This window comes from Olea europaea, unplaced genomic scaffold (assembly GCF_002742605.1).
Source record: "Olea europaea var. sylvestris unplaced genomic scaffold, O_europaea_v1 scaffold1741, whole genome shotgun sequence".
In the NCBI taxonomy this organism is placed as follows: domain Eukaryota; kingdom Viridiplantae; phylum Streptophyta; class Magnoliopsida; order Lamiales; family Oleaceae; genus Olea; species Olea europaea.
The window spans coordinates 71,953-96,644 of record NW_019235122.1 but is presented as its reverse complement, the minus strand read 5'-3'; the positions used below and the strand labels follow the sequence as shown (position 1 = coordinate 96,644).

Genomic DNA, 24,692 nt, shown 5'->3' with positions numbered 1-24,692 from the left:
AGATGTCTCTTAACTAGTTTTGCGCGCGCCCTGCAAGATGTACAACTGAGACCTTTTCTGTCACTCCAGTATAACCCGGACACCCCTTCGGACCTTCAAGACTCCATATTCACCAGAGAACTTATATCTCTTTGAATCAAGAGTAATCAATGAGATAAGATTCTTTTTCAAGTTTGGAACATTTCAAACCTGGCTATGTATCCTGACTGTTCTATCCTACAACCTCAATCGGACCCGATTGATTCCAGCAACCCGGCAAGATTGATTGTTTCCCATGACAACTTTACTTTACTTAAACACCTCATATGCCTCAAACAAGTCTCGATTGGGACACATATGGAATGTGCATGCTGAATCCAGAATTCACTCCTCTTCAGGCTCAGACTCCATGTTAGATACGATCAACACCACATCTCCGCCATCCGAAAAGTCTTCAACGACACTGGTCTTGTCCGAAGTATCTCATTGCCTCATACGATTTGCTACCAAATTACCTTTAGCCTGCAGCATATCGCAATCTTTCTTAACATGTCCTTTTCTCCTACTGTAGAAATAATAAAAATTGCTGAAGGTTACCTTCGATCTACTCATCTATTGATCACCATGAGATACCAGAGTTTTCTCATCCCTAGATGTAGCTCCAACTATATGCTTCATCTTTTCATTTGAGAATAAAGTATCGTGAGCATCTTTAATGGTAAGCGTGTCACGACTGTACAATATCGTGTTCCGAAACGATGAGTATGAAGGGGGTAGCAAACACAACAGGATCAAGGCCATATCCTCCTCATCATATTTGACATCTAATGTTTCCAAATCTGCAACGATTTCTTTGAACACAGTCAAGTGGTCTTCCAGTGATCCTCCTTCTGCCATGCGACTAGAATACAATATTTACTTGAAATGCAGTTTGCTTGTGAGACTTTTGATCATGCATAACTGCTCAAGTTTCAACCACAAAGCAGCCGACGTTTTCTCTTTTGATACGTTCTGCAGAATGTTATAGGAAATATGAAGATGAATCTGCGATAGAGCCTTCCTGTCTTTCCGTTGTCTAATTTGTTGGTATCTTTTCAAAACCCAGCAAAGCATTGTTTAAATCCATCTGCGCCAACATAGCTCTCATCTTTACTTGCCACAGCGAAAATATTGTATTGCTATCCAGTAGCGGAATATCATATTTTAATGTTGCCATTTCTGAAAAAAATCTCAACCAAATCACAAGGAACTTACAGCTTAGCTCTGATATCACTTGTTGGGACACAAGTAAGTTAATATAATTGCTTTGATACCACTTGTTGGACCTGGAGGCGATACAAGAATTGAGATTTAATGACACAATGTGAAATATGTGATGTAGACAAAATCACAACGATAGAAGCAAGATTAAAGCAAAGGAATTGATGAGAAATTAGCAGAGAAATCAATGTTTTATTCAAGACAATATGTGAAGAGAATACAAAGAACTGAGCAGTAAAGCTTCGCCTAAACTGAATAAAGAGCTACATATTTATAGAAACATCCTAAACCCTAAAACTATTATAAAGATGGAAATAATATAAAAAATAATGTGGAATAAAGGAAATAATATTTTTATAATAAAATGACGTGAAAATAAGGAAACAATATTTTTCAAAAAATCTACACTAATTCGAGGCACAAAATCTAACAAGCAACACCATCACTAGATCTTTGAAGAAGATTCGTTTCCCACCTCCTTCGTCTAGTTCCGCCGCGAATGAGCAACACGTTCTGGTTATGATGGAATGGATGGTTTCTATGAGAGAAGAAAGTGGTGTGGATCAGGTGAATGGTTTCTCTAAGTGAAGAAAGTGGTTGGGTGGGGTATATTTGCATATACTTGGTTTTTGATTAACAAAAAAAATTATCGATATCTGATTTTTGAAATTGAAACTTTAAATATAGTGTGTATTTGAGCCACATTATTTTTGAAGAATGTATTTTGGAATAGTGGATTGATGGAGAATGTGTGATTAAAAATAAAGAAAAATTTTGGATTCGTGGGTAATATTATTTTATTGAAAAATATGTAATTGAAATGATGTCAAATCACTATTTAATAATGTATTTTTTCAAAATCATACGACTCAAACAGGGCCATAGAATTTGTGGTAAAATTTTCTTTATTAGGCTTTGTTATTGAACTAGCCGAATAGGCTACTAGTTTTAGAACTTTTTTTTAAGGGATGTTGAGATGGCTCAATCAATCTCCGCTCATGGAAATTTTTTTATGGGCGCTCTTTTGGAAACTATACCTTTTGAAATAGCATGTTTGGTCCATCATTTACCAAACTTTTCTAACTCTAATCAAAGTTGAGTAATTTGTTGCAACGTGCCCAACAAAGCTAAGTCAATATATGATTTTGAGGTTCATCTACCCAATTGGAAGAATTTACGTCTCTCATATGGTCTTTGGTTTTGCAGATTTAGCTACTCGATCAAGATATTTACAATTCTACCAATACCAATATATATGGTTTTGAGATTCACCAACTTGCCTATTTGGAGGAATATTCTGTCCATGATGCATTATGGCATGTTTGACACCAAATGAAATAAAGCACTTCGATAAGACCCCATTCCAAGAGCTAACATCAAATAACCCAATTGATTATTTGAAAAATTAAAGAGTTTTGAATAATATTTTTGAGAATGTGTGGTTAAAAAGTAAAATTTTTTTATTAATTTGTGTGCATAATATTTTATTATGTAAATGTGTAGTAAAAAATGATACTGTAGCAAATAATTAAATTTTTAAAGGTTGTCAAATTGGGGCTATATTGTCTCTCATGTTATCTGCCATAAAATAACAACGAAAAAAGAAAAACTCAAAATTTCAATTTCTAATGGCATATCTATATTTTGGGGGTTAAGTTACATATTGTTTTAAAGTTGAGTCGGAAATTACAATTCTAAAACCTGAAGGGCTGTGCACTGAAAATTACCCAAATTGCAAATTGTTTTCTCCGTCACAAGCCCACGGCCCGCCATTGCCGCCATTTTGCTCTGTATACAGAACTGAAAAAATCCATATGCTACTCTTCATTGGCTCCCCTCGTTTTCTCTCTCTTCCGAAACTCATTTTCATTCCCAAAACTATCTCACTCTCAGTCTCTGCATCGAGTAAGGATTTGTCAATTCCTAACTTTGTTTACATTTCTCAATCTCGGTTCTAATTAGGATCGAATTTTAGTTCCATTTTTATATAAATTAATTTTTTAATAATCTCACAGTTACATCAACAATTAAGTTAATTTACGTTAATTTAACATGAATTGATATGTATTTATTATGTGTTTATAGTTTTTTCAATAAAATGACGATTTTACTCTCCTATTCAAATAAAACAAAAAGAAAAGATGAATTACCAACTGCAACCATAGTCCTCAAATTTTTAAAAAATTACAAAAAAATCATAAATTCTTAACTACCACCATTTTCACAACCTATCAAACTGCCAACTATAAATCCACATAATACCACATTTCGACCACCATGCCCACCGGACTCCACCACCGTAAATGCGGTTGTTTCGGACAGATTGATAACCAATACTATGGAGGAGGATACTGGGGAGAGTGAGGCGATGCTGGTGGTGGTGGAGTCCGATAGGTGTTGTGGTCGAAAAGCGGTGCTATATGGATCTATAGGTGGTGGCTTGGTGGGGTTGTGAAAGTGGCGGTAGTGGAGAATTTAGGATTTATCTGTAATATTTTGAAAGATTTAGAAATATGATTGCAATTAATTAATTAATTATTTCTTTTATTTTTGTTTTATTTCAATAGGAGGGTAAAATCGTCATTTTATTGAAAAAATGAATGAAAATGACCTTTTGCGCAATGAAAGGTGAAATGTAGGGGTAAAAATGCAAAAAATGAAAGGTAGGGACGTTTTCCACAAAAACATCGAAAGGTAGGAATGTTTTGTGCTAATTACCCAAAAAAAATCAAGGACCGAAACGGTCACTGAACAAAGTGATTGAAACAAAGTGACTGTTTCGATCACTTTTTAACACGAGCCCACGAGCTGGGCTCGTGGCTCGTTAAAAACGAGCCATTCGCGAGCTCGCTGCTAGTGACTCGTTTCCTTTGCAAGCCTAGCTAGCTTGGCCCGCCCACCGAACCGACCCGACCCGCTCGGCTCGCGTTCGTGTTTTTACGAGCCCGAGCCGTCCACTTGCTCCGTTTTTGCGAGCTGACGAGCCGCTCGGCCTATTGCCACCCCTACATGTTCTGGTTATGATGGGATGGATGGTTTCTATGAGCGAAGAAAGTGGTGCGGATCAGGTGAATGGTTTCTTTGAGTGAAGAAAGTGGTTGGGCGGGGTATATTTGCATATGCTTGGTTTTTGATTAATAAAAAAAATTATCTATACTTGATTTTTGAAATTGAAACTTTAAATATAGTGTGTATTTGAGCCACATTATTTTTTAAGAATATATTTTGGAATAGTGGATTGATGGAGAATGTATGATTAAAAATAAAGAAAAAATTTGGATTTGCAAGTAATATTATTTTATTGAAAAATATGTGATTGAAATAACGTCAAATCAGTATTTAATGATGTATTTTTTTCAAAATAATACAGCTCAAACAGAGCCATAGAGTTTGTGGTAAAATTTTTTTTATTAGGCTTGTTATTGAACTAGCCGAATAGGCTACTAGTTTTAGAACATTTTTTTAAGGGATGTTGAGATAGCTCAATGAATCTCCGCTCATGGAAATTTTTTTCCGTGCGCTCTTTTGGAAACTATACCTTTTGAAATAGCATGTTTGGTCCATCATTTACGAAACTTTTCTAACTCTAATCAAAGTTGAGTAATTTGTTGCAACGTGCCCAACAAAGCTAAGTCAATATATGATTTTGAGGTTCATGAATTTACGTCTCTCATATGGTCTTTGGTTTTGCAGATTTACCTAGTCGTTATCAAGATATTTACAATTCTACCAATACCAATACCAATACCAATATATATGGTTTTGAGATTCACCTACTTGCTTATTTGGAGGAATATTCTATCCACGATGCATTATGGCATGTTTGACACCAAATGAAATAAAGCACTTCGATAAGACCCCATTCCTAGGCTAACATCATATAACCCAATTGATTATTTGAAAAATTAAAGAGTTTTAAATAGTATTTTTGAGAATGCGTGGTTAAAAAATAAGAAAATTTTATTGATTTGTGTGCATAATACTTTATTGTAAAAATGTTTAGTGAAAAATGATACTGTAGCAAATAATTTAAATTCTTAAAAGTTGTCAAATAGGGGCTATATTGTCACTCGTGTTGTCTGCCATAAAATAACAACGAAAAAACTCAAAATTTCAATTTCTAATGGCATATCCATATTTTGGGGGTTAAGTTACATATTGTTTTAAAGTTGAGTCGGAAATTACAATTCTAAAACCTGAAGGGCTGGGCACTGAAAATTACCCAAATTGCGAATTGTTTTCTCCGTCACAAGCCCACGGCCCGTCATTGCCGCCATTTTGCTCTGTATACAGAGCTGAAAAAATCCATATGCTACTCTTCATAGGCTCCCCTCGTTTTCTCTCTCTTCCGAAACTCATTTTCATTCCCAAAACTATCTTACTCTCAGTCTCTGCATCAAGTAAGGATTTGTCAATTCCTAACTTTGTTTACATTTCTCAATCTCGGTTCTAATTAGGATCGAATTTTAGTTCCATTTTTTATATAATAATCTCACAGTTACATCAACAATTAAGTTAATTTACGTTAATTTAACATGAATTGATATGTATTTATTATGTGTTTATAATAATTAATGCTTTTAGCACACAAAAGGAAGGTATGAAAGAAAAATTAGAAACTGTAACAGTTTACCCTTTATAGTTTTGTTTGAAGCGCAAAATAAATTGCATCCATAGAATTCTCAAAGATAGTGCGGTGGGGTTTTTGTTGGAACCGGACGATCGGGACTATGCCGACGCCTACAAGTTATATGCAGTACTAATTGCCCCCCTTTTGTGTGTGTTTGTGCAGAAATGGAGTTGGAATCACCAACTACGTTGATCTTATGCGGAAAATCAAGTACAGAGAACGAATTAGCCATGTTGTTGAAGACCAATAACACGTTAAAACTCCCAGAGAATGCTTCGATAAATGTTGTTTTGCATTCGGAGAATGAAAAACAAGAGAGCTTTCAAAAGGATGCGTTTCAGATAGATTCATATATGAATTCTCTTTCAACTTCTCGTTTCGGAAAATTCCTCATTTACTCTCCCAAATTAGCGTCTACACACGATGTTGTTTCCCAGTAAGCAATATTTCTTTTTTTCTTAAGTATCTTGTTGTAAACTCATGGGAATTCATTTTATTTTATAGTGTTTATAAGAAAAATCAATGAAAATAGAAAAACAGAGAGAAGAATCAAGAGAAATTGCTTTTCTGTGTATTTCATTGAGTTGAAAATACAAACAAGTGGTAGGCTATTTATACAATTGTCAGGAAAGAAAAACTGTAATAAACTCTATACAAGTTGTAAAACCGTATATCCAAAAGAAAAAGAAAAGAAATTCTTCCAGAAGACTCCAGTAGATATATCAGAATATACCCTCAGCTATCCTCCTTAGATTCTTCTAGAATTTTTGAACCTTGCTAGCATTGTTGATTGTAAAGCAATTGTTAGCTTTGTCTACTCTGCTGGCAGTATTATCGCCAAGTCCGGATCCGGACTGCCCGCAAGTTCCTTTTTTTTTTTTTTACCCCCCCCCCCCCCCCCCCCCCCCAAAGATGGAGAGTATATGTCTTCTACTCCCATCTTGATTAAGTGAGAATAAAAATGCATAGAGGCCAAATACTTATTCTAAATATCTGCAATTTGTGCACCATTGCTGACATGTTTAGTATCAGTACTCCCTTTTTGAATTTTGTCATGAATCAAATTGCAGTCAAGCTCAATATGCTTGGTTCTTTCATAAAAAACGGGTTAGCAGCAATGTACAGGGCAGCGTGATTATCACAGGCTAATAATGCTGCTTGGGCAATCTGTAAATCATGAAGCAAATTCTTAAGCCTGCTTAACTCACAACAAACACTTGCCATAACCCTATATTCAGCCGCTGCAGAAGGTCTAGAGATAGTATTTTGCTTCTTGGACTTCCAAGAAATTAGAGAGGACCCAAGAAAAACACAATAACCTGTGATAGATCTTCTGGTGTTTGGACATGTCCACCAATCTGAGTCACAATAAGATCTGAGCTGTATAATAGATGCAGAAAAATAAAGCAAACCCTATCTAGGAGCTCGCTTAATATATTTCAACACCTTATGAGCTGCATTTAAGTGTGGGATTCTAGAAGCTTGCATATACTGGATAAGAAGTTGCACCGAGTGAGCAAGGTCAGGTCTGATTATTGTTAAATAAAGAAGTCTCCCAATAAGTCTTCTAAGATAGATGTATCAGGAAGTAATTCACCTTGATCTTTGAAGAGTTTAAAATGTTGATCCAATGGTGTCTTGGCTGGCACTGCTCCAATAGTTCCAGAATCAGCAAGAATATCTAGCCCCCGCTTGTTTCCCATTCTTTATCCACTAAAATGAAAAATATGATCGTTATTCATCACATCAAGTCACCAAATTTGAATTTCTATCTCTTGTGTGGGATCCATAACGACTATATTTTTCATTCTCATTCTTACAAAGAGAAACAAACGGGGCCCTAGAGTATATTTCCTCTGACAAATGTGAATCCCCTTTATTGACCGTGCCACTTCTAGCCCAAGAAAATACTTTACTACACTCAAGTCTTTGATCTTGAATGTGGCATCAAGAGATGACTTGAGAGATTCAATAACCTGCATACTATTTCCAGCTATTATAGTGTCGTCAACATAGACTAATATGGCCGTGAAAGAATCTTTGGTGGACCTTGTAAACAAACTATAATCAGCTTTGGATTGTTAAAAACCTTGTTGAATGATAAATGAGGACAATTTAGAGTACCATTGCCTAGCGACCTGCTTCAACCCTTATAAACCCTTGCGAAGTTTACAAACTTTTGATTCACCATCCTTGGAATATCCAGGCAGTAGTTGCATGTACACTTCCTCATCTAGGTCTCCATGTACAAATGCATTTTGTACGTCTAACTAGTGCTAAAACCAACCCTTAATTGCAGCAACAGCTAATAAAGTTCTAACAATAACTAGTTTAGCCACATGGTAGTCCAACCCTTCTTGTTGTGTGTACCCTATGGCTAAAAGTCTAGTCTTGTACCGTTATACACTTCCCAAGTGTCATTCATCTCTAGTGCATCTATTTCAGCTTTCATAGCCTTACGCCATTCCATATACTTAACTGCTTATTGATATGTGTTAGGTTCTGTGTATGTTGATATGGAAGTGACAAATGCTTTATGCGAATAAGACAATTTTTGATATGATAAAGTGGCACATAAAGGAAAAAGGCTACCTAATTTAGCATGGCCTTTCTCCCCGTGAAGTGGGAAGTGAGGAGGCTTGTTGGCATACACAATCTTGCAAATATGAAGGCAGTCTTCTATCTCTAGTGGACGTTTGAGGTAAGTGACGACTTGTGGAATTGTTTTGAGGAGATTTTGTAGAAGTTTCAGTTGGTTAGTTGGACTTAGAGATGTAGATGGCTGATCTAAAGAATCTGAAGGTTGATCGTGGAGAAAAGGGGTTTACTCAATATGATAGCTTAGATCAATGGTTGATGGTTGAGCAAAAGGCATTTCAGTTAAGGTTGGTGAAGGAGAATGAGTGATAATGTCTGTGGTTTTGCGAGGAAAGATGTTTTCATGAAAAACAACATTCTGGGAAATTAAGACTTTGTTTGAACCCAATGTAACAGTTTGTAACCTTTAATCTTGAAGGGATAACCTAGAACACACACTTCCTTGCTCTAGCATCAAATTTGTGTCAGTTGTGAGTTAGGGTAGACGCGAAAGCTAAGCAACGAAAGACTTTAAGATGGGAATAGGTAGGCTTAGTTTTGAAAAGGAGTTCAAAGGGTGTTTTGAGTTCAAAGGCTAAGCAACATATCTTTTGTAAGATAGGCCACTGTAAGAACACAATTCAACCAGTATTTCATAAGGACTTCACTCTGAAATATTAAGGCCCTTGAAACATTTATGATATGTTGATGTTTCCTCTCGACTATAGCATTTTGTTGAGGGGTTTCTAAATAGGATTTTTGGTGGATTATACCATTTTCTAAGTAGAAATTTTTTGATTTCAAATTCACCTCCATTGTCCATCCTAATTACTTTGATTTTGGAATCAAATTGATTTTCAATCATTGCACAAATGTTCTGCAAATCACCAGTAGCATCTGATTTAAATTTTAGCAAGATTAACCGAAGTACATCTTCTGAAATCGTCTATAATGCTAAGAAAGTATCTCGATCCATCATAGGCTAATTCATTATAAGGTCCCTACAAATCACAGTGGACTAACTTAAAGCATTTTTGTGATCTATGTTGACTTATGGAAAAGAGTAACTTATGCAATTTTGCTAGAGGGCAGATATGACAAGGTGCTTTGATGTTAGCATTTTTAGATACATGATCAAAATTCAAAAGATCTAGTCTAGAGTCTGAGGGATGTCCTAATCTATAGTGCCAAATGTTGATGTCTTCTTGGTTGTTGATGACAGAAGCTAATATGGTGGATTTGATGGCCAGAAAAGGTAAGGCTTCATTTAAAGCTGTAGAAGAGACTGCATTATGCAATAGATGTTATAACCTATGCCTTACTTTCATCCATTCCAGTCATTTTCCAATTGGAAAGGTCCTGAACAAAACAAGTTTCAAGAAAGAAAATAAGACAAGAAGTGTGAAGTTTTTGACAATTTTCTGGCAGAGATCAGATTGAAGGAGAAAGATGGAATACACAAAACATGTTGTAAAATTTGTGTTTCAGTTATTTTGACTGTTCCAATATGGGTGACACTAATAAAATCTCCATGTGGGATTGCAATGATTAATTTTTGCCTTAATAGTGGTGAAAAAGGTAGGGGAACAGATCATGTGATCTATTGCCCTGGTGTCCATAATCCAAGCAACAACATAGATATTTTTTTAGTTTTGTACTATACACAGAAACAGAGAGAAATACCATAAATCTTTGGAATGTCAACCTCACTTAAAGAAGAAGGTATTCACTTAGTTGGCTGAGGATGTGTAAAGTTGGTTGTTCTGTGGTTTGAGTAAGGCCATCAGCTGACCATATTGCTCTTGAGAAGACATTTGGGTGTTGTTACTGAGCTGCTTCTGTCCAGGTTGACTAAGAGTGACTGCTTGATTGGCAGAAGACCCAGTGGCTCCAGGTTTTCTATAGAACTTGTGCCTCGTTGGATAGCCATGTAATTTGAAGCATTTCCCAGGTGTGTGTCTAGGCATGTTACAATAATTGCACTCTGGTTTATCAGGATTGGCTTTGAAACATCTCTCAATTGAATGTCTAGACATTTTGCAAAGGGTGCAATAATATTTTCTTTGGGGCATTGTATTCCGTTTTTCCTCATCTCTCGCAGCTACCTTTGCCATAAGTGCCATAGTGCATTAGTAGGGACATCAACAGAAATTTTCCTTTTCTTTTCTTCTTGTTGAATAATAGAATAAACCTCATTGAAACTTGAAAAAGGTTTGATTAGAAGGATTTGAGCCTTAAGGTTCTTGTACGAGTCATTATACCCCATGAGAAATTTCATCACCCAATCCTTCTCTTGATCATTCAATACTGTCTTTAGTTCCCCATAAGTGCAGTTAGAAATGCATTCATAATTCAACACTCATCAGTTTTGAGTTTTGAGAAGTACATACTAACATAGTTTTGGTTCTGCTGTAAACTTGCAATACCTTGCTTTATCTTAAAAATTATGTGTACATTTTGTTGTGCAAGTTGCTGCTCAAGTTCCGGCCACAACTGGTGAGCCGTCTCAACATAGAGTGTGCTTGGCTTGATATCCATGGACATGGTGTTCTGCAACCAGATGATGACGATATCATTGTAGTTCAACCAATGATCCATCAATGGACTGTTTGCATCAGTGGGTTCACAAATACTCCCATCTATGAAGCCTAGTTCTTGATTCGGAGAGCTCTCTTCATCGATCTAGCCCAGGAATGATAGTTGTTGGAATCCAACATTTGACTAACTAGCAAAGCTCCAGAACTATCGTTATTACCAATAAAATATGGTTGAATGACTGGGATGGATCAACGGAGTTTGGATTTGGATTTGGAGGTAGGTTTTGATTTTGATTTGAGTTGGTAAAATCCTCTTGTTCTGGATTTGAAGGTAGGATTTGATTTTGATTTGAGTTGATAGAATCCTCTTGAGCTATGGTTGCTCTGATGCCATATAAGAAAAATCAATGAAAATAGAAAAACGTAGAGAAGAATCAAGTTGGGAGAAATTACTTTTTTGTATATTTCATTGTGTTGAAAATACAAGCATGTGGTAGGCTATTTATACAATTGTCAGGAAAGAAAAACTTTGACAAAAAAGAACAAGAAATTCTTCCAGAAGACTCCAGTAGATACATCAGAACATACCCTCGGCCATCCTCAGATTCTTCTAGAATTTCTGAACCTTGCTTGCATTGCTGATTGTGAAGCAATTGTTGGCTTTGTCCACTTTGCTGGAACCTTGCTGGCATTGCTGATTGTGAAATAATTGTTGGCTTTCTCTACTGTTGGAAATGAGCATTTTTGTCATATTTTAATAGTGTCAAGTTTTTGGTGTTGATAATTTTAATAATAGCAAGCTATAACACTTAAATTCATAAGGTAGCGCTAACTCGTGTTGCATATTGTGCTTTAGCAATTGACATGTTCTTGGTGTATAGTTTTCCAGTTTAGGATGTAATATTTTCACTTCAATTCTAAATACCCAAGCTATAAAATTTGTTGTCTACAGGCATAAATTTGATAATATTACGTGAAATGTTAAGAAACGTACAATTTTGTTGTAAAAGTATTGCTAACCCATATCATACCATGTGCTATGTTGTTTTGACTACATTTTCTTAATGTTCTTTTGTAGTAATTTTTGCGAGCTGCCGTTAGGCGCAGTATGTGTTGCTGATGTGCAGCTCAAAGGCAGAGGTATTAGCGTGTGGTATAATGTAGTAGGAGTTTCAAGTTTTTCATTCTCTAATTTCTTTTCATTCTTTATTTTTGGGATGGTGGGTGGGGTTTGAAGGTCGGTCAAAGAATGTGTGGGAGTCACCGAAGGGATGCCTAATGTTTTCATTTACCTTACAAATGGAAGATGGTCGAGTGGTGCCACTTGTGCAGTATGTTGTGTGTCTGGCAATGGCTGAGGCAATTAATGACGTTTGTCTTCGAAATGTAAGTGCCTTTTGTCAAATTTTTGTTTAGTATCCAAATATTTATAGAACAGTTTCTTGAGATGCATACTGAAATTCAAATTTTGGGCAACCAAATTACCATAAATTCTTTTCATGCAGTAAAATGTTTGCACTTTTTGCATTTATGTTTAACCAAGTGTCATGGTGTGGTATGCTAGCGTCAATGAATGAAATTCGTTATAAGTATTTAGAATAATGTGTAAAGCAAACACTTCAGTGAGTGGGTTAAGCACTGATGGAAGGTTGTCAAGCATTACGTAAAATACTAGGTTTTTGTCAAGCAGTTCTTGACATTTGGTTTGTTGAAAATTCGTCCCAAAGTCACTCTTAGACCGAAAGGCTTAGAGGAGCTCATGTATCAATCACTTCCATTCCTCTAACCAAATCATCTGTAGCACTCATAGCTACAACTCTAACTGATTATATTCTAATAATTGTTGTACCTCACAAGTCTCATTAATTACTTAACCAACAGTATTTCGACCTTTAACTATGAGAGCGTCATAAATATTAGGCACCTTGTTTGACAGGGCTACATCTAATACTGGACATATGATTTGGACGATATGCCCTAGGGCTTTTTTTTTTCTCTCTCTCTCTAGAATGGAAATTCATAATCATTAGTAGGATTAACTCTCATAATAATAAACAAATTATGTCGATTTTTTTTTTTTTAATAAAAATTATCGAATTCAAAATAAAGGTTCGATAGCACAACGACCAGTTAATTCAATAAGAAATGAAGTTAGCACTCGATTTCGTTGTTACCATTCAACCGAATCCAATTTGAATTGTTTATTTATTCATCCACTTCAAAATTTCAAGCGGGCGAATAAGAATTTTTTAGAAAGTTTAATTTGTCTATAATGATACACAATCCCATCTATATTATAAAAGTATTATATGGAATTCGTACCCTTACTCTATTTACATTTGGATTCATTACTTTTATATCATTGGTTCTTTGTATTTTTATTTTAGTATATCGATTTACGCTTAACCTATATCTTTTCTTTTCGTTTTTTATACCCTTTCATCGACGTATTCCGCATATTTTCACATCTGTGATTTACATAGACAACATATATCACTGTCAAGTTTTTTTTTATTAGTTATGTTGGTATTTCGATTCCAGAAAATGTAAAAAACTAAAATTGTGTTGAAATAATTTGAATTTCGATGAATTAACCCAACCGGTCAGCTACAAACAACAAACATTAATGAAGAAATGAAAATTTTATAAAATTTTAGGTACATGAGAACCTTTGGTTCAATTTATTTTCTCAACTTTTTTTATTTTTTAGGTTCCGTATAATCACATCTTGATTTTTTTACAAAATAATGATGTTTCCTTTTTTTTTTTCTTTTGCTTTTCTTCATTATTTATTTGTATTTTATTTATGGTTAATCCAAAGTTATTTAGTTTTATGTTTTCTAGCAAAGTTTTTTAACAAAATATGTAGCTTTATTGTTTTCTTCAATTATCGTTCTCTTTGTAGCTACCGCCGCTCGTCGACTTCCTACCGTAATAGCTCCTCCAAAATAAATTTTCATGGCTCTGCCACTGCCTTTGAGAGAATTTTCTGAAAGTATCGAAGTTCAACAACATTTGACCTTTGTTCACAATTGAAAGTGGAGGAATGTTTGAATAGTATGTTGTAGAATGGTCTTCGATCATATCTAAAGAGAGAAACAACTTATTCATTTATTTAGTTTTTTAGATGGGGGTTGAGTATTAATGGAGCTGAAGAATTTTCACCTCTTGAAGGAAAAAGTAGAAAACTAATCTTAATAGTTTTCTACGATTTACTGTTCTTTCTTGAGAATATATGGTTATGTGCACATTATTTAAAGAGCAAAATGGGGTATTAAGGTAATTTGCATCCGAGAGAGGCGAGTCATAAGCCTCAATGCTCTTTATGGAGTAAGTCCCAACGTTAACCTATAAAATAATTCCAAATTTAGAAAATACTATATTATACTTATTGCACTTGTTTGAGCACCATTAAATTGGAAAAATGTATTTTAGAATAGTAGATTGATGGAGAATATGTGATTAAAAAATAAGAAAAAGTTTTTGATTTGCGTGTAATGTTATTTTATTGAAGAACGTGTTGTTAAAAAGAAGCGAAAGAAATGTATTCTAGGAAAAATAGGAATCAAACAAGGCCATAATAAAACGTAAACTAACTAAAGATTTATAATAAAGCATTTCAACAAATTAAATTCTTTTTTTCAACTCAAAATGAATCAACAAAAACAATAATGATTACATAACAAGTTCAACCTCAGCCACCCAAAGTCGGATGGTTTGATTGTCCCACAGTGGGTCTAGCTACAAGCTTTGCCAAATGGTGTTCAAAGAGTAAGCCTCGTGCTCTTTGTAAAACAATGTAGATGGATGGTTTAATCATATATCGTATAATATATTTACTCTTTTTTAAATCTTGGCCTCAAATCTTCCATTTTAATTTTCTTCATCTTGGTACCATAATCTTTTTCAGGGTATACCACCTCCCAATGTTAGAATAAAGTGGCCAAATGATCTGTATTTAGATGGTCTTAAAGTGGGAGGCATTTTGTGCACATCAACATATAGATCAAAGAAGTTCAGTGTCAGTGCTGGTAAACACTTCCATTCTTTGACAATACACACATCTAGGCTTAACATTTATATTGAACTGGAGAAAATTTCATTAACAGGTTTTGCTGTTGTCATGTTCTCAATATACTCTGACTTGGCAGGCTGATTCATTTCCATTTGTTCATCTTGGTGTGGTTCCCACATGAGCTTATACAAGATTAAATCATTCAAAATTTCCTATCTTGTAGGAATTGGCTTGAATGTTAGTAATGAGAAACCAACAACATGCTTGAATGCAATTATACAAAGATTAACCTCTGTTGTTTATCAACTACAACGAGAAGATATTGTGGCAGCTTTCTTCAATAAATTTGAGAACTATTACGATATTTTCATATGTCAAGGTGATTATTATTCTCATGATTTCCAACATTATGTTTACTTGTTATGTACATGTTCACTCTATCACCAATTTGAATATAACTGTTTTAAATATATATATATATATGTACTTAGGTTTATCATTATGTCTTACATTTATGATCTTTTCAAGTGAGACATATATCTGACTTTAAGAATTATATAGCTCTAATCTGTTGTCATATTAATAAATAAATATCAACTATAATCATTTTCGGGATGGTGGAATGAGGTTAAATTTTATTTCTTTCTATATGTGGCACTAAAATTGGTTTTGATTTGATGTGTCATTCTGCATCATAATCTTGATCCTAATGGAAGAGTGTTTGAACCACATTCTCTGGTTCTCCTGAAGACCCTGCCCTGCAGTACCTTTGAATTCGAAGTTAGAAGGGAATCGTGAAACTTGATATCCCCTCTACCACTGGATCATTCATTGATCTTGATTCTTGTGGAACAAAGGTGAAATTGGAACGAATCTTCATAGCTCTCCACTGTTAAAGGGGTCCAGGAATGAATCACACATTTACAACCAAACTTTACCTGAAATAATGATCAAGTCAGAGAGAGTTGAAAAGACACATCTTGTTGAAAGGATCCGTTTATCCACCATTTTCAACTCATTCCTATAAACAAAAGGTCATGAGAGATGAGCTGCAAAACATGATTTTTGGAGTTAGTTGCAGTGCTGGTGTATATTATCTTGATTGCCAGACTCTTCTTCTATTTGATGATAGCTTACATATTGTAAAAAGAACAAATTTCTTTTTGTCGCTACATGCAGGATTTCAAGCACTTGAGGAATTGTACTACAAGACATGGCTGCACAGGTGAAATTACCAATCAGTAATTCTCTCCTGTGTGTTATGTGTCTTAATTTTATTTATCAAAGTGATGTACCTTACTGGTTTGCTGGGTGGAGACTAAAGATAATAAATACATGCCTGAAAATTTTTGGGAGCACATTTTTTTAAATAGTTACCATGCTTTAAACCTCTATCCTAACCAAAAAATGATCTATGCAAAATTTCTTTCGCATACTAATTTTATAATTAGTGAAAGATTTTATATGGTTCTCTTTTGACAAATTTATAATAAGTAATTATTATTCTTGCTGCTAATTTTCAACTGGTATGCAGTGGACAGAGAGTTATAGTACAGGAGAAGAATGAAAATCAGGATCAAATTTCAGAGAATGTAGTCACCATCCAGGTGAATTAACAGATTACATGGCCTTAAAATGCTCTCTTTTACATCTTTTTTTTTTGGACTCTCTTTTTTTTTGTGGTCTTTGTTGTCAGATTATTGTGATTCATTTTTTTATTTTTTTGTTAAAAGATTTTTTTTTTTGGTACTCTTTTTTTGTGGACTTCATTGTTAGCTAATTACGATTCATGTTTTCTTTGTCTTTGCTTAAAGCAAGAATATGCTATGTTTAGTTAATGGAGTCGGGTCCATAGACAGTTATAAGAACAATTAGATTTTATTAATGGTTTAGAGACTGAATAGTTAAGTGGGAAATGTGAAATATGGGATCTTGAGAGAGCCTTGTTGACAAAATTAATTCACTCAGAGATGTTGCTGTAAGTTTGTTCATAATTCCTATTATTTATAAGTTTGATAAATCTCCAGAATATATCATAATATAAGAATATGTATGATTGCTCATGTTTGTCTTCACATCCACTTTTAGTTTCTTGCGTAGATTTGCATTTGAAGTTCTTGTTACTCATAAATTCCACAAAATGTGTTCTCATTGGATTTGTAAACTCAATGTATAAAATAAGACCATGTCAGTCGAACCAATAGCTTTTGTAATTACTGTGACTGATTATCTGTTTTATATGGATTTTATAGAGGCACAAAGGCATTCCAGACTCTCAACACTTGCACTTGAGTATGGGATGTGAATCCTTCATTTTAAATGTAAAATTCTCAACACACCCAAGATTGGCCTATAAAATGTCTTTGTTGCCTTGAAATGGACCTGAGATATTCTCATCCAATAAAAATATTGCATACTTGCAAAAATTCTTTATCTTAATATTTGAATAATGAAAATTTCTTAATATCAGTATTGTTGCTTCTGTTCAATTTCCAATGTAACTTTTGGTGTGAACTTATAATTTTTGTATAAAAATTTCTACTAACATAAAATTTTAAACGAATTTTTTTAATCAAATTCTCTTCACTGAGTAGTCAACCTGCTAGGAGGTCTGCTCTGAATTGATGTCAAATTGTTCACAAGGCTCAGAGCTCGTAATATTCTGAGTTTTGGCATAGACTCAGAATGCATTTGTTCTCACATTGTGATGTTGCAAGGGTGTGTATGGGGGACACTTTTTCATGAACTGGTTTTGATTGTGTTTCCCTGAGTAGTCGTAATGGTTTACTTGTCAAAAAACCAATTGGTTTTGGATCAGTTAAGATGGGAGCAGTTATTTGGGAAATAGTAGTTCCAGCTATCATTTAGGTGACTTGGGCAGAAAGAAATAGCAGAATTTTGAACGAATGATCAAGTAGTGATTGATTTATGGACTAGGGCACAATTTTAGTGTACTTTGGGGTACTACTGATAAGGAGTTCAAGCATTTCCTTTCTCCATGACCAGAGTAGGGTGGAACAGTATGTTGTATTCTTGACTTTCTCATTGCTTTTTTGTTGTTACAAAACACATTGTCCTCTTGACAGATGTAATTTTGTATTTTAGTGATAAATAAATTATTCTTACCCCCCAACCCCCCACTCAAAAAAGAAAAAGGACTTTTTGCGTTGGTGAGATTTAGATTACGAGCAATCATTTCTTGTGAAGTAGAGGTTCAAGTAAAAAGGATCGGATTGCTTAATAGACTCATTTGCAGTTCGAGTAAATCTAATCAAAACTCATTCAACTTTATCATTGTTACTACTTACTCACTTATCTTTAAAGAGTACCAAATGCTCACTAATCTTTTTTATATAATTACCGATCCAGCACTCGTTAAGTAACCATTCCAAATTGTGGATGGAAAATCACATATGGCAAACAGCAATCCTACGTGGCATGTTGACAACGTTAAACATGTCCATATCACTAAAAAATGCACCAACCAAACACACTTTTCCCTTCCTCAATTGCAAAACCCCTTTGAATTAACCTCAAATCCATATTCCACATTTTCACTGGACAAATACCCTTAAATTTCTCTTGAACTTTATTCATTCCTCATCCATATCTTCTTCTTGTAGAATAAGGCTGCCATTGTTGCTTCATGAGTCATGATGCTTGGCTTTATATTACAGAGACCAATTGTATAAATATTCATATGGCATAATTAACTTTAATCTGATGATGTACTCTTCCTCTTTCTCAACAAAGAAAGCATTAAATTTCTTGAGTTCATCCTCCAATAACTTGACGACCGCCTCCGTCATAACCACCCTTTCACCACCACCGTCGGCAGCTAATTCGTCGTCCACTTTCTGCCTCTTCTTGGCCCTCTCCTCTTCCACAGCCGAAGACAACGGCCTATTTGGCTCTATCAACTTAAGCTTCTTTTTCAGCCCCTTGTATGACAAAAACTTGTCCCTCCATTCAGGTAAAGTTTCATAAATTTGATTGAAACTCTTTCCAAACTTCCTTCTGACTTAAATCCAAAAAATGAAAAATTAAAATTATGGGTTTGATTGAAAAACGCAAAATTTAAAAAATTGAAATTGCGGGTTCAGTAGAAAACAAAAAATTACAGAATTCAGAATTCTGGATTTGATTGAAAAACAGAAAATGAAAGAATGTAGATGAAAGTGTGGAGGAAATGAGGGAAATGAAGAGGTGAGTGGATTTGCGTTTAATTTGAAGGGATTTTGCAATTAAAGGGAAAAGTGCATTTGGTTGGTGCATTTTTATTGACATGGACATAGTTAACGTCGTCAACATGCCACGTAGGATTGCTGTTTGCCACATGCGATTTTCCATCCACAATTTGAAATAGTTACTTAGCGATGATGAATGAGTAATTATATCAAAAGATGAGTGTGCATTGGATAACCCATTAAAGATGAGTGAGTAAATAGTAACAATTTTAAAGTTCAATGAGTGTTGATTAAATTTATTCTTTGCAGTTCAAAATTGAAAAAAAAAAATATATATATATATATATATAAACTGATTCCATTTTGCTATTGGTCTTTCATGCCAAAATGGTCTGTCTTACTCTATGCCTAAATATAAAGAAGAGTAGTATATTGGGTAAAAGATATGTAAGGTCTACCTGCTTTTTTAGCTATCTCAAAGTATCCATAGACAGGTTAATAGAGCACTGTTTCATCAGTTGTTAGGATGTCCATGTGATGAATTGTTATTGAGTGTCTATGCCTATTCTTTGAAGCTCAGCTAATTATTTGAAGCTCAGCTAATTAACTTTTTAACATTTGTAGATGGCAAAGCTTCATCTTGAGGCCATAGTTGAGTGACTAGAAATATGGAAAATCAATTCTAATTTATCATTGCTATATGGTTATGCTGTCTCTAATAGGTCTTTGAGGCATTTCTTATGAGAATCCATGACTAATGGATAATCTCAATGAAATGACATGATTGAAATGGCTACATAATGCACAGCATTTGAGCTTGCAAACAACATCTTCCCTTGCGTGCTTTATCAAGTTTTTGAAGCCAACATACTCTTATATTTATTCTAACACAATGGAACTGCTCAATCACTTAAGACACTGGCATAATTATTGTTTGTTTTGATCCAAGGAATTAAAATTGGAAAAACAATTTATTTGTGTCCAGGGTATAACAACTTCTGGGTATTTATTAGCTGTCACTGAAGATGGTCAAGCATGCGAGCTCCATCCAGATGGAAATAGGTATTATATCAAGCATTTTACAAGTAGCGCTATATGCACAAAATATTTGTTGTTACTACCCAATCCCAATTAATTGAGCAAGCTTAGACAAAAAGGCCTGTAAATCATATATGCATGTTATATTCTGGCTTATAAAAATGCATGAGTACTACAGAATCGTATTCTTGTGAAACCATGCTGTGCTGATGTTTGAGAAGTCTAGCGCTCGTAAAAGGCAATAGATTAAAATTTAGAATGATCGAGTACATTGAAGTTCCAAAGTCAACAGATTTGTCCCAATTATGTAAGTGAATAAAAGTTTCTGATGTTGAGAGTCTACTCTCTCTCAGGACATAAGGATTAGATTTTCAAACAATTGAAAGCCATTAGATTAATAAACTAATTTCCAAAGTGCTTCAGACTGCTCTTAGTATGAAGTTCTTAATTTTTTTCCACCACCAACTTTTATCTAGGTTTTGCTCTAGAAGATTAGGTCGTGTATTCAATTTGCATAATACATGTATTGGAATTTGGAAGTCTTTAATTTGTAATTTTCCCTAGAAACTTCTCTGCATTTTTATGTGTTATGATATTCTATTTCTTTGTATGTTTGTTTCCATTATTTCTAATTAGAATGAACCAGGTGACTTGCAATCTCATAAGAAGTTACATTTGTGCATTGGTCATCCACGGCTGGTGGGGTGGGGGGGGGGGATTTTGGGAGTTGGGAAGGTTGGTCAGGCGACAAATACTAGCAGAGAGCCTATTTTTGTTATGTTTTTTCCCCTCTTTTTCACTTACATGCCATATTCAGCTGGCAGTATTTCGTTTTACAATGTGACTTATTCTTTGTGGCTACAGTTTTGATTTCTTTAAAGGACTTGTGAGGAGAAAACTGGTCTGAAGATTTATTCGTTGCTTCTACTGGATAAAACAAAAGGGCTATCAACTTTACCTCGTGAATTTGTGAGGATACTTTCTTATTGTCCTTTCCCAGTTTTGCCTAACTATGCTGTTAAATTTTCTTCAGCAAAAGATATGCTCTAGATGTAGTTAAGTTTTTTAGTAATGTTATAGTAAGATTTCTCAGGATAATGTACCCAGATTGCTGTTCAATATTGTCGCATTATAATCTAATATTGAGATTGTACAATTTGAGTGTAATGACATGTTTATTTTCTAGAATAAGCAAAGCCCATTATGACCTAAGTGGTGTTATGTAATGGTAGCAAGAATTGTTATTGTGTTTCTAGTAGGACTTGTACAGGTATAGCCTTGTTATCACCTCGTTTGGTTGAGCATTCACACGTTACAAGAACATTGGGTAGAGCTCATTCTTAAGACAGACTAGTAAAAGAAGGGTACCCAAGTGGTTTTAAACCCACAACTCAAAGCCTTATTTATATATGTAGAACTAAATTATAGTCGATACAATCTACCCCACTTTCCAGAACAAATTATATTTGTAGGTGGCTAGATGTAGCCCTTTTCAGATCCGATATATCCATTAGGGTCTGCAGGTAAAAATTCTTCCAACAACTTGTAGACTTGTTTTACATTCATGAGCTCATAGCCCCCATTTGGCCCCCATTTTGTAGAGTTGAAAATGGGTAAAATAGTATTTTTTTGAAAAATGATTGGTTGAAAATGTAAGAAAAGTTTTCGATTTACGTGTAATATTATTTTATGGAAGATTCAATGACAGTTTGGTTGAAATGGTCAAAACTCAAAAGAACATTTTACCATAAAATACTTATTCGAGGCCTTCTAAAGGAGGAGAATTCAGAACATTAATAAACTAACATTGTCCTATAAAACTCAAAAAACTATGTGTATGAGCAAGTTCACACGCACTCTATCGGCTTTTCTACAGGATAATGAACTTATTCTAGACTGAAAGAGAGAACCCATATTTTGTCTTGTGCAACTGTCTCTTGTGTCATCAAAACCCGTGTTAGGGGTCCGTAAAACAAACATTTTCCCTTTCGTTTTATGAAGGATTTAGTTGTCCTGAAAAGGCTGGAAAAGAAAAGTCACTCTTTTGTCATGTTTTTGGGACCGATCACCCCAGTGCAGTTTCTTGTTTTGCTAGGGTGGATGAGTTTTATGTTTGCTGTTATTACAATCATGAATTTTGGATCATTTGGATGTGCAATAATATTATATGCAAGAAAATATTGGGATTTGTCCATTCTTTGTCTTAACATAGGCAACATATTCATAAATATTAATATTGATTTATTAGAGTTGTAAAATATAATCTCTCCTTCTCATAAAGATAGGTTTTCTTTTCCTTTTTGTTTGTTTCAAATTATAAGTCACTTTCCTTGTTGAGAGTATAGTTGATTTTTAAAATTTTTACTGTATCTATTTAATGTTTCATTGTCAATAAATATGAACTACTCCTATTTAAATTATTATTTAATATATGGGTATATTAGAAAAAAAATGTAAGAAAAAATTATGCTTCTGACTATATTAATCATATTTCTTAAATTTGTGTTAAAATTGAAACAAGCATATCTTTATGGTATGAAGGGTGCATTAAAAGTACATATATGTACGTAGATAGTTATGCATGATAAAGCAGTGTCATGAATGAAACCTAAGGATTAATGTTGTGTGTATTATTTGTTAACTGTGTCTTGAGTTTATAATTTGAAGAGAGAAATGTAGATATGTACGACCATCAATTCGTCACTACTCTTATCGATCACATTAGTTAATTTTGTTATTAGTATAAATAGCAAAAACTATACAACAATTAAACATTAAAATTTAAGGTTGTCAATGATATTCGGACAATCTAATTTCTTTAAGAAAGAAAGAAAGCCGCAGGGAAAAATGTGTCATTTCATTTAGAGTTCGTTTGATTGCAAGAATGGAATTTGAGTAAAATGAAAACAAATTCTAGAGAATTGAATTGTTTAGAATTTGTTTTATTGAGAATTGTCAATTTAAATGTGTTTTATTGGTATAATTATTCACTTGAAAAATGTTAAAATTTTGAATCTTTTGGTATTCATTTGACTTTGTTTTCCATTAAAATTATCAATTAAAAAAAGAGATTTTTTTACAATTATGGATAGAATTTGTTCATATTGCTGAAAATAAAAAAAATTAAAAAAAAAAAAAGAAGCTAGAAAACCATTTTCCCACCAAAACCCAAAGAAAACCAATTCCTTAAAACCCTGGAAAATCCGGTCACGGGAGGAGGTTGGAGTAATTGTAATTCCGTGGAAAAGTTTGCCATCGAACACTCAATTTAGGTGGAAAATTTCCATGGAAAACTCAAGCTTTAAAACAGACCCTTAGTTTTCAATCGAATGTGTGGGTATTAGGTTGGTCTGAGTCGTGTCCCAATTTTTATATAGCAATGCATACCTTAATCTATTTTATAAGTAGGGTTCTTTACAACTATTTAATGAACTTAAGAATGTTACTTTTCTGTCATTTTTTGAATTGAATGGTTTAAATATATTCTAATGAGCATCGGTGCTCATCTTATGCTAAACACCGATAATGATAAATTATCGGTGCTTAGCATGACACATCACCGATGGCCTATGCTTAGAACACGTGCTCATTAGATCATTCCTCTATATATATAACAATGCAATCTTGACGAACCATCATTACGTGACTCTATCTTTGCCAACCATATAAGATAAATTTTGCTTCTCGAATTTTGAGTTTAAGACATGTTTTGTTTATAGGTAAATGATAATTTATCAGAGAATAATATAATTTTCATCCTTGAGGACTCAATGTACAATATAGTTAAAAGTTTAAGACCAGCAAGTTCATTTTTAAAAATTGAAGATTGATCATGCAATTTCCCATTTTTTATTCGAGAAGATGAGGGCAAATTTCAAAAAGATATTTCAACAGGCAAATTAAAATATAATATTCTTTTCTTAATGCTTTTATGAAACAAAACTTTGACCTTGTCGACTTGACCATGAATTAAATTTGTGGTACATCCGAGGGTACCGAAGCGTGTACCTAATGGACACGCAGCGATCCTCGGTTGGAGGAAGGGCCTGCCCCACATGCACTTCCTCCAATGGGAGGTCGTCGCGTGACCATTAGGTACACACTTCGGTACCTCCGGATGTACCGGTAGCATTACCGCTTGACCATAGCAATAAAATTAGAGGGCAACCTTGACGTCAATAAGTGGAGTTGGTTGAGCGGGGAAATGAATTTTTCTAATAAAGTACAAAACATCGGAACCTTATTAAATTTAAGGTTTAAGTTTTTTTTACATTGAAAGTTCATAATAACAACGGGAAAAAAACTACATTCTTAAAATGGCATAGGTGGAAGGACGATAATGATGTTAGATTAGAAAATCCTGTTGATAAAAGGAAGAGAGAGAAAGAGAGATAAGTAACTTTAACTCTCTTTGGCTCTCATTCTTTCTTCGTTAAAATGAAAAATATAACCGTTATCCATTATATGAA

The 24,692-nt window shown here is 34.2% G+C and overlaps 1 protein-coding gene across 3 annotated transcripts; it reads left to right on the top strand.

Moving 5' to 3' along the window:
* Window positions 1-3,006: 3,006 nt before the first annotated feature.
* LOC111377897 (biotin--protein ligase 2-like) lies at window positions 3,007-21,435 on the top strand. Of its 3 annotated transcripts, none has more exons than XM_023001046.1 (10): window positions 3,007-3,144; window positions 6,032-6,305; window positions 12,062-12,123; window positions 12,221-12,369; window positions 14,894-15,014; window positions 15,222-15,377; window positions 16,178-16,223; window positions 16,533-16,605; window positions 20,171-20,247; window positions 21,088-21,435. In XM_023001046.1, exons 1-10 carry the CDS (start codon window positions 3,054-3,056, stop codon window positions 21,128-21,130), a joined length of 1,092 nt encoding a protein of 363 aa, XP_022856814.1. In that variant the 5' UTR covers window positions 3,007-3,053; the 3' UTR covers window positions 21,131-21,435. The 3 variants fall into 3 exon arrangements, with proteins under 3 accessions (XP_022856814.1, XP_022856813.1, XP_022856815.1); XM_023001045.1 differs by lacking the exon at window positions 3,007-3,144 and adding an exon at window positions 5,480-5,639; XM_023001047.1 differs by lacking the exons at window positions 3,007-3,144; window positions 15,222-15,377 and adding an exon at window positions 5,480-5,639.
* Window positions 21,436-24,692: the final 3,257 nt, after the last annotated feature.